Below are 10,368 nucleotides of genomic sequence, written 5' to 3' on the forward strand. Positions count from 1 at the left end.
CTAGAGGGATACTTCTGGAAGTGTGTTTATTTTTGGAGTAGACCACTCCATCTACTGGCCAGACTACCCAGAGAGGAGGATCCGTCTCTGGTTATAGAACTGGTAATGCTCAAATCCCAGATAAAAGCTTCCTCAAACACATGCGTATGATAACAAAAAGATTGTCGTCCTTTTTTTCACACCTACTCATTCAAGGGTTTTTCTTTATTTTTAATATTTTCTACATTGTAGAATAATAGTGAAGACATCACAATCATGAAATAAAACATATGGAATCATGTAGTAACCAAAAAAGTGTTAAACAAATCAAAATATGTTTTATATTTGAGATTCTTCAAAGTAGCCACCCTTTGCCTTGACAGCTTTGCACACTCTTGGCATTCTCTCAACCAGCTTCACGGAATGCTTTTCCAACAGTCTTGAAGGAGTTCCCACATATGCTGAGCACTTGTTGGCTACTTTTCCTTCATTCTGCGGTCCAACTCATCCCAAACGACCTCAGCTGGGTCGAGGTCATTTGATTGTGGAGGGCAGATCATCTGATGCAGTACTCCATCACTCTCCTTCTTGGTCAAATAGCCCTTACACAGCCTGGAGGTGTGTTGAGTCATTGTCCTGTTGAAAAACAAATGATAGTCCCACTAAGCGCAAACCAGATGGGATGGTATATTGTTGCAGAATGCTTTGGTAGCCATGCTGGTTAAATTGTGCCTTGAATTCTAAATAAATCACAGAATGTCACCAGCAAAGCACCCCCACACCTTCTCCTCCATGCTTCACGGTAGGAACCACACATGCAGAGATCATCCGTTCACCTACTCTGCGTCTCAAAGACAAGGCAGTTCGAACCAAAATCTCAAATTTGGATCAAAGGACAGATTTCCACTGGTCTAATGTCCATTGCTCGTGTTTCTTGGTCCAAGCAAGTCTCTTGTTCTTATTGGTGTCCTTTAGTAGTGGTTTCTTTGCAGCAATTCGATCATGAAGGCCTGATTCGTGCAGTCTCCTCTGAACATGTTGAGATGTGTCTGTTACTTAAACTCAGTGAAGCATTTATTTGGACTGCAATTACTGAGGTGCAGTTAACTCTAATGAACTTATCCTCTGCTGCAGAGGTAACTCTGGGTCTTCCTTTCCTGTGGCTGTCCTCATGAGAGCCAGTTTCATCATAGTGCTTGATGGTTCTTGCGACTGCACTTGAAGAAACTTTCAAAGTTCTTGAAATTTTCAGCATTGACTGACCTTCATGTCTTAAAGGAATGGACTGTCGTTTCTCTTTGCTTATTTGAGCTCTTCTTGCCATAATATGAACTTGGTCTTTTACCAAATAGGGCCATCTTCTGTACACCTCTACCTTGTCACAACACAACTAATTGGCTCAAATGCAGTAAGGAAAGAAATTCCACATTAACTTTTAACAAGGCACACCTGTTAATTGAAATGCATTCCACCTCATGAAGCTGGTTGAGAATACCAAGAGTGTACAAAGCTGTTAGGGTGGCTACTTTGAAGAACCTCAAATACAAAATAGATTTTGATTTGTTTAACACTTTTTTGGTTACCACATGATTCCAAATGTGCTATTTCATAGTTTTGATGTCTTCACTATTATTCTACAATGTAGAAAATCGTAAAAACAAAGAAAACCCTGGAATGAGTAGGTATGTCCAAACTTTTGACTGGTACTGTAAATGTTTCACAAGTTGGTCAAATCCTTATTTCTTTACCATTTTTCCCTGATCGGCCTTTCAGTAAATGTTTGAGTAGGTATTTCAGATTTCACACATTTCTCTTTGAACCAATGCAGGAATGTCACTGACACAATACATAGTTTATTCTGGGGAGGAAAAAAAAGGCCAAGATCAGCAAATTCCTACACAAATAATCATTGATGACACTAAACCAGATACCTGTGCCTTCAAAATCACATTTCAATAATTTGTTTTTGACTAACAATCGATGGAATATCTATTGAATTATTTAGACAAACATTCAGATAAATATTGACCTTCCTTGTTGCAAAGACATTTTAGCTCACAAAACAAATATTTATGTGGCGCTTAATTATTAGGAGATCTGTTTTAGAAGAAAAGTTTGAGAAAGTCCATCCACAGTTCAGGCAATGTTCTTGAAGTGCCTTCTTGGCCCCGGGTTGACAGAAAGTCTTTGACCTCTCTGTGTGAGTCCAAGGTGTCGCTCTATGTTGATTGGAAGTTGGTCCAGAGTGGCTCACTAGGAAAGCTCCATATCTGCTGTGGAGGAAGTGCTGCTGGATGCCTCAGGCGCTGTGGTTGCCACCAACCGCTCCCGATTGCCAAACACCTTAGCGACTGGAGACAGCACATACATGGATGACACGCAAAGTCAGTGAACATACTCGGTCACGTACACACAAAACACACCATGTTAATGACCATCAGCTACTGATATAACACCTCAGTGGCCAAGCGGACACACAGATATACAAACCCATGACTCTACAACCAAGCAGGAGAGATGATAGCTATATAAACTTAACAGTCAAAGCCCATAATAAATAGATGTTCAATACAGAGGGAGAGAGATACTATCCCTCTTTATTGAACAGGTCGTTTTTCGTAGCCACTGTGCTTCTACATCTGCATTGCTTGCCGTTTGAGGTTTTAGGCTGGGTTTCTTTGTGACATCTTCTAATGTAAAAAGGGCTTTATAAAATACATTTGGTTGATTGATTAAAAAAGTGTAAAGGCTAGTTGCCATATTCTAAATATATATCTATTTTTCTGGAACAAAAAGAAAATACATGATAGACTCGGCTCCTTGTCAGGCCTAGAGCAGAAGGTAATAACATTGAAACTGTACCTGCTGCCACATCACTTATGTCCCAAACCCGCAGGCCATCCCTCTGTCCTCCAAAGGCATATACAAAGGGCATGTCAGGACAGCATGCTGCACAGAACAGCACCCCCTATCAACAGAAAGGGAGCATTTTACCGCAACAGCCACATATACAGCACACATCCAAACATTCGCTGTTAGACAGAAATGTGATGGATCTTATTGCAATGACATGGCAATGATTACAGCGACAGAGAAACCATCTTTACCATTTTCATGTCCCGGGTGTGAACCAGATTGGGCTTGTTCCCCAAGATGTCCCAAATCTTGACGTGTTTGTCTGCTGACGAGGTGACCAAGCATCCCCGGATCTGGCTGCTAAGGTCCAAGCCTACGGGGCCAGAGACAACTGATTTCAATTCTGTTTCCCTGATCTTGAATGCCATGTTTGTGTACCAGTACTCATCCAGTATTTTAAAGTCTGAATATGAAGGGGTAGGGGCTAGAGGAAGTGGGGGCAGAAATTGGCCTGTGACCACACCCACCTGACACCTCTCCGTCATGTGCCCTTAGCGTAAACACTGGCTTGTCCGAGCGCGCGTCCAGACAGTAAATAAAGCCGTCCTCTGTGCTCGCCTAAAACACAGCCAAACATCAGTGAGAGTGTAAACAGGAAAGTGCACCAAGCATTTTCCATGTGAAAGTTAGCCAATATGCTATGCTATGTGAGAGGTGGCAAGAGGGCAGCTTACCAGGAAGTTGCAGGGCGAGAAGTGGTTCCAGGCGACCCTTTCCACCTGCCCGCTAAACCTCCAAGTGCGATGGCTGCTGTCCGGGCTGCGGCAGTCATACAGGATTGCCGACCTGGCCAGAGGAAGAAGACGCAGGTTAAGACTTGTTAGTTTTGTACTTTCACAATCCCGACCTCCTATATACAGGAGGAGACATTTATTTTTTTAAACAATTTTAGAGGTTGTAATAGATTAAGATTGGACATACTTATCATATGATCCTGATATCAGGGTCTGAGCTTCAAAGGGGTGGAACATCAACGTCTGAACCTAAAAAGGACTTGACTTTAATGTTTGAGATCAACATTACAAGTAAGCAGGCGAGGCTACATCCAAAATCAATTTCACATTGTATTTTTATTATTTATTTAGAGTAGGCCCATTATGGGAAGTTAAACAGGCTGTGATGACTGGATACACGTACCTTGTCAGTGTGTCTGCGCAGTGTTGTGGCTGGCTTTCCCTGTGCCAGATCCCACAGGATCACGGTTTTGTCGGCTGACCCACTGGCCAAGACGTTGCTGTGGAAAAGAAGCAACACACAGAAACTCAGAGTAAAGGTGGAGGGTAGGTTTGTGACAACACAAGTGACATTGTGATTGTGTGGTTACATTGACATGAGTGGAAAGGTCTGGGGCTAGGGGTGAGGGGTAACGGGTACAACTCCAATATGACTCACCGGACCAGTTTGTTCCAGGATAAGTCCAGTACAGCGTCTGTATGACCTTCCACTGGCTCTGCTGCAGCCTAAAAATTAAAATTCCATGTTAGGATTCGGGCCATAGTGAGGAGACACCAACACCATAAACATAACAGTGGAAACTACCACATCCAAGTGTTTGTGGGAAAATGACCTTTTTGCTTTTCTTTTTCTTCTTGGAGGCCTTCTTGCTCCCCAGGGTGAAGGCAGGCTCTAGGCAGTCCACCACATCCAGGTCCCACACGTCGATCTGCGGTGTCATGTTGCCTACAGCCGCATAATTGCCTGTACAAACAGATGGGATTAATGTGAAGTCAAAAAAAGACATGTTATAAACTGAGAAAACACTGAATTGAATGTCCATTTCGCAGAGTCGGGTTGAGATAAACTGCTGTTTGAGCTTAACTCAAAGTCAAACCTGAGAATCCATTTAACACTATAAAAAGTGAATTCACTCACCTGTGCCTTCTGGACTAGGGTCAAAGTTAAGCCACTCCACACACAATGGATAGGCTGGCAGGAGTATGTCATGGTGAACATAGAGGGATTCCTCCTCGGCGTTGTATACTGTGCAGAGGCAAATAAATATGAATTAAAACAACCTTTGTTTTTACACTTGCATGTACACGGAGTATACCAAACATTAGGAAAACCTTCCTAATATTGAGTCGCAAACCCAGCAGTGTTGCAGTTCTTGACACAAACCATTGCGCCTGGCACCTGATACCATACCCCGTACAAAGGCATTTAAATATTTTGTCTTCCCCATTCACCCTCTGATTGGCACACATTCACAATCCATGTCTCAAGGCTTAAAAACCCTTCTTTAACCTGTCTCCTCCCCTTCATCTACACTGATTGAAGTGGATTTGACATCAGTTGAAAGCTATGATCGCTTGTTGGTCAGTCTATGTCATGGAAAGAGCATATTTGGAACACTCACTATGTCTACACTGATACTATTTGATTTGTGTAAGGAGTTTGTGTAAGTCTAAGCTGAGAGTCAAATTGCCAGTTAGAACAACAGTCTCTGCAACTCACCGTGAATCTCCAGATTGCAGGAGTCCTTCTCTGCTTTGCCTGAAATTATGAGGTTATCATTGGGCTTGATTTGAAAGTCCTCTCGCTCATACTGGTCCTGGAGAGACAAAGAAAAGATGCCAACAACTAAGTCTGAATGACACAGAATTACCAGAAATGTAGAGCTGGGACGATAAACCAAAAATGATCGATACGACCACTTATCGCAGACATTTTGCTGATATCGTTCATTATGATAAGTAGCCTATACTATAGAAATGTGAAGTTTGAAATGAAATAAGTTTGTTTAATGGGACAAATGATGGCTACAGCCATCAAACTAGTAGTAGTACTTTAAAGGATAATAAAATAAATACTGTGGTGCACATTATAAACTTATTGTTTCTATTTATCGGTATCGCAACAATTAGGTCATTTATCACAATATGGATTTTTTAAGTGGCAGGTAGCCTAGCAGTTAGAGGGTTGGGCCAGTAACCGCAAGGTCGCTGGAATCGAATACCCGAGCAGACATGGTGAAAAATCTACCGATGGCCCTTAAGCAAGGCACTTGACCCCAATTTGCTTCAGGGGCGCCGTACTACTATGGGTGACCCTGTAAAACAACACATTTCACCGCACCTATCCGGTGTGTGACAACATATATGTGATATGTACGGCATGCACTACTAGTTGGTGCCAAACCAGACTGGTGAGACGTTTCATCCCTCTGAACTGGCACACAGCCCTGGACTCACTGTGTCTTTGATGGTAATGTAAGGATCCTCCTCATTGGTGCTGAACACTGTGAGGCCGGCAAGGCTGTCACCAAGGTTGGCAGTCACTGTGCCAGAAAAAAAAGATGAACCGTAAGAGAGAGTTCTTTGGGGGGGAAAAAAACAAACAGTGATTAACACAGTCCTCTTGGCATATTAACAGACAGAGATAACCCATGAATTTAAGATCAGACATAATCTGAGAGCAGATGCAGAAACTATATTTACCCGAGTCTTCCTCGTCATATCTATCCAAACCATACTCTGCTAGTTCATCAGCTTCCTCCCTTCCTGCTTCATTTTCATCTTGCTCTGGCTCCTGTCCCTGAACAGCTTCTGCCTCGTCACTCTGTTCCTGCCCGCTGGCCATGCCTTCATCATCCTCCTCCTCTTCACCTACGCGTTCACTGAGCAAACACAAATACATTGACACAAATACCTGAATTGCTAATCCTGAAAATGTATAATATTGGGGTCAATTCCATTTAACTAATTTGATAAAACCCCCCATTGAGGAAATTATTTCTTAGTCACTTCGCTGGTCCAGAAATAATGAGTATTTCAAACATTTTGCTTCACATTTCAATTCATTTCCTATATTGACTGGGTTTAAATAGAAGTTTCGGTCTCAGTCGTCCAAAAACTCCACCAACCCCAATTGTTCTTTTGCCTCTGCTATAATGCGTTGCAATTCTTCTTTGCTCAACTCCACCTGTAACAAAATGTGGCAGCAGGTTAAAACAGACATTACCTAGTTGGTGCCATTAATTTTATTTGCATGAATTATGCTGTTTATTAACTATAAATGCTGTAATTCCAATAGAACGTATTAGCGAGCTTGCTAGCTGGGGTGTATTCATTAATTGGATTCCGTTGCAAAACGTTTATCTGTTGCAAAACGTTTGAAAACATTTTGCAACTGAAACCGTTTACTCCAAACATAAAACTTTTGCAACGAAAATGAGTTTCTATTTGCCAAATTATGGTAGGTCCCTCCCCGTTTCGTTCCGTTTGCTTCAGTTAGGTTCCTAGAGTAAATGGTAAACGGTTTTGCAACGGAATCCGACTAATGAAAACACCACAGATATATTTTCTGTCTTGTTGACAATTTAGCTAGCTAGATTCTTACCTTATCTGGTGTTTCCTTCGAAACGCCTCGCTTTACCCATCCAATACAAGTGATTTGAGAACTCATTATTGACAACGTACTAGTTTCCTAGTAATGCACACGAAATTCAATGTAATGTACAACTCTAAAGTGTACAAAAACAGTTCGTAAAGATCCAGAAGTTACATAAAAATGGCACACACTGGCATGTGAGTTGAGTCCCACTCTGTCTAGACAGGCAGTGTCGCAGACTGATGACGTTCAGGGGGGGGGGTTCTTCTTCTTTGAGTTTTAAGTGCCGGATCGTAAAACTGGAGTGTGAGGCCGGTCACGACCTGTCTATACAACTATATTCAAATCAAATTTTATTGGTCACATTCAAGTGTTTACAAAATGTTATTGCGGGTGTAGCGAAATGCTTGTGTTTCTAGCTTCGACAGTGCAGTAATATCTAACAAGTAATATCTAACAATTTCACAACATATACCCAATACACACAAATCTAGTAAAGGAATGGAATTAAGAATATATAAATATATGGACGAGTAATTTCAGAGCGACATAGACTTAGATACAGTAGAATAGTATAGAATACAGTATATACATATGAGATGAGTAATGCAAGATATGTAAACATTATAAAAGTGACTAGTGCAATTTGGGTTAGCTGCCTTCCTCAAGGGCACATCAACAGACTAACCTTGTCAGTTTCGGGAGTCAAATTAGCAACCTTTCTGTCACTGGCCTAACGCTCTAACCGCTAGGCATGGTGCCGGAGGGAATGGCTGCCGTTTTATGGGCTCCTAACCAACCGTGCTATTTTGTTTGTTTTTTCGCATTGTTTGTAACTTATTGTGTACATAATGTTGCTGATACCGTCTCTTATGACTTCTGGACATCAGAACAGCAATTACTCACCTCGAACTGGATAAAGAATTCTTCTTTAATGAATCGGACGAGAGGGATTTACTCCAGATAACCGACAAGGCCCTCATCCCCGCCATTCGGAGAAATTGTGGAAGGAGGTCGTGGTGCCTTGTAAGGATCCGGCGACGAGTGGCTAATCTGCCTTTACCATCGGTACTATTAGCCAACGTACAGTCATTGGATAATAAAATAGACAAACTACAAGCACATATCCTACCAACGGGACATTGAAAACTGTAATATCTTATGTTTCACCGAGTCATGGCTGAATGACGACATGAATAACATACAGCTGGTGGGTTATACATTGTATCGGCAGGATCGAACAGCAGGCTCTGATAAGACAAGGGGTAGCGGTCTATGTATATTTGTAAACAATAGCTGGTGCACGATATCTAAGGATGTCTCAAGGTTTTGCTCGCCTGAGTATCTCATGATAAGCTGTAGACCACACAATCAACCAAGAGTGTTTACATCTATATTCTTCGTAGCTGTGTATTTACCACCACAAACCGATGCTGGCACTTAGACCGCACTCAATAAGCTGTATACGGCCATAAGCAACAGGAAAACGCACATCCAGAAGCGGCACTCCTAGTGGCCGGGGACTTTAATGCAGGGAAACTTAAATCCATTTTACCTCATTTCTACTAGCATTTTAAATGTGCAACCAGAGGGAAAAAAACTCTGGACCACCTTTAATCCACACACAGAGATGCGTACAAAGCTCTCCCTCGCGCTCCATTTGGCAAATCTGACCATAATTCTCTCCTCCTGATTCCTGCTTACAAGCAAAAACCAAAGCAGGAATCATCAGTGAATCGGTCAATAAAAAAATGTTCAGATGAAGCAGATGCTAAGCTACAGGACTGTTTTTCTAGCACAGACTGGAATATGTTCCAGGATTCTTCCGATGGCATTGAGGAGTACAATACATCAGATACTGGCTTCATCAATAAGTGTATCGATGACGTCGTGCCCACAGTGACTGTACGTACATACCCCTACAAGAAACAATGGATTACAGGCAACATCCACATTGAGATAAAGGGTAGAGCTGTCACTTTCAAGAAGCGGAACTCTAACCCAGAAGCTTAATGGAAATCCTGCTATGCCCTCAGACAAACCATCAAACAGGCAAAGTGTCAATACAGGACTAAGATTGAATCATACTACACCGGCTCCGACGCTCGTCGGATGTGGCAGGGCTTGCAAACTATTACAGACTACAAAGGGAAGCACAGCCATGAGCTGCCCAGTGACATAAGCCAACAGACAAGCTAAATTACTTCTATGCACGCTTTGAGGCAAGAAACACTGAAACATGCATGAGAGCATCAGCTGTTCCAGACGACTGTGTGATCACGCTCTCCGTAGCCAATGTGAGTAAGACCTTTAAACTAGTCAACATTCACAAGGCCGCAGGACCAGACGGATTACCAGGACATGTACTCCGAGCATGCAGTGACCAACTGGCAAGTGTCTTCACTGACATTTTTAACCTCTCCCTGTCAGAGTCTCTAATACCAACATGTTTCAAGCAGACCACCATAATCCCTGTGCCCAAGGACACTAAGGTAACCTGCCTAAATGATTACCGACCCGTAGCACTCACGTCTGTAGCCATGAAGTGCTTTGAAAGGCTGGTCATGGCTCACATCAACACCATTATCCCAGAAACCCTGGACCCACTCCAATTTGCATACCACCCCAACAGATCCACAGGTGGTGCAATCTCTATTGCACTCCACACTGCCATGTCACACCTGGACAAAAGGAACACCTATGTGAGAATGCTATTCATTGACTACAGCTCAGCATTCAACACCATAGTGCCTTGAAAGCTCATCACTGGACCCTGGGACTAAACACCTCCCTCTGCAACTGGATCCTGGACTTCCTGACAGGTCGCCACCCAGGTGGTAATGGTAGGTAACAACACATCCACCACTCTGATCCTCAACACTGGGGCCCCTCAGGGGTGTGTGCTCAGGCCCCTCCTGTACTCCCTGTTCACTCATGACTGCATGACCAGGCACAACTCCAACACCATCATTAAGTTTGCCGATGACACAACAGTGGTTGGCCTGATTACCAACAATGACGAGACAGCTTATAGGGAGGAGGTCAGAGGCCTGGCCATGTGGTTCCAGGACAACAACCTCTCCCTCAACGTGATCAAGGCAAAGAAGATGATCGTGGACTACAGGAAAAGGCGGGCCGAACAGG

The 10,368-nt window shown here is 42.9% G+C and overlaps 1 protein-coding gene across 1 annotated transcript; it reads right to left on the reverse strand.

Annotated features, from left to right (window-relative positions):
• Positions 1 to 1,810: 1,810 nt before the first annotated feature.
• LOC106576395 (periodic tryptophan protein 1 homolog) lies at positions 1,811 to 7,476 on the reverse strand. The gene is made up of 15 exons (XM_014153537.2): positions 7,234 to 7,476; positions 6,758 to 6,816; positions 6,333 to 6,511; positions 6,087 to 6,172; positions 5,350 to 5,446; positions 4,768 to 4,875; positions 4,463 to 4,593; positions 4,288 to 4,355; positions 4,033 to 4,129; positions 3,817 to 3,878; positions 3,570 to 3,681; positions 3,363 to 3,453; positions 3,087 to 3,208; positions 2,842 to 2,947; positions 1,811 to 2,330 (listed from the first exon to the last, which is right to left on the reverse strand). The coding sequence occupies exons 1-15, from the start codon at positions 7,297 to 7,299 to the stop codon at positions 2,233 to 2,235; spliced, it is 1,482 nt and encodes a 493-aa protein (XP_014009012.2). The 5' UTR covers positions 7,300 to 7,476; the 3' UTR covers positions 1,811 to 2,232.
• Positions 7,477 to 10,368: the final 2,892 nt, after the last annotated feature.

Source organism: Salmo salar, chromosome ssa17 (assembly GCF_905237065.1).
Source record: "Salmo salar chromosome ssa17, Ssal_v3.1, whole genome shotgun sequence".
NCBI lineage: Eukaryota > Metazoa > Chordata > Actinopteri > Salmoniformes > Salmonidae > Salmo > Salmo salar.

Coding starts and splice junctions, on each gene's coding strand:
- LOC106576395 (XM_014153537.2), bottom strand. CDS start 7,299: ATGAGTTCTCAAATCACTTGTATTGGATGGGTAAAGCGAGGCGTTTCG. Junction 6,817..7,233: donor CGAAGGAAACACCAGATAAG/GTAAGAATCTAG, acceptor ATTTTGTTACAG/GTGGAGTTGAGCAAAGAAGA. Junction 4,356..4,462: donor AGAAAAAGAAAAGCAAAAAG/GTCATTTTCCCA, acceptor TTTAATTTTTAG/GCTGCAGCAGAGCCAGTGGA.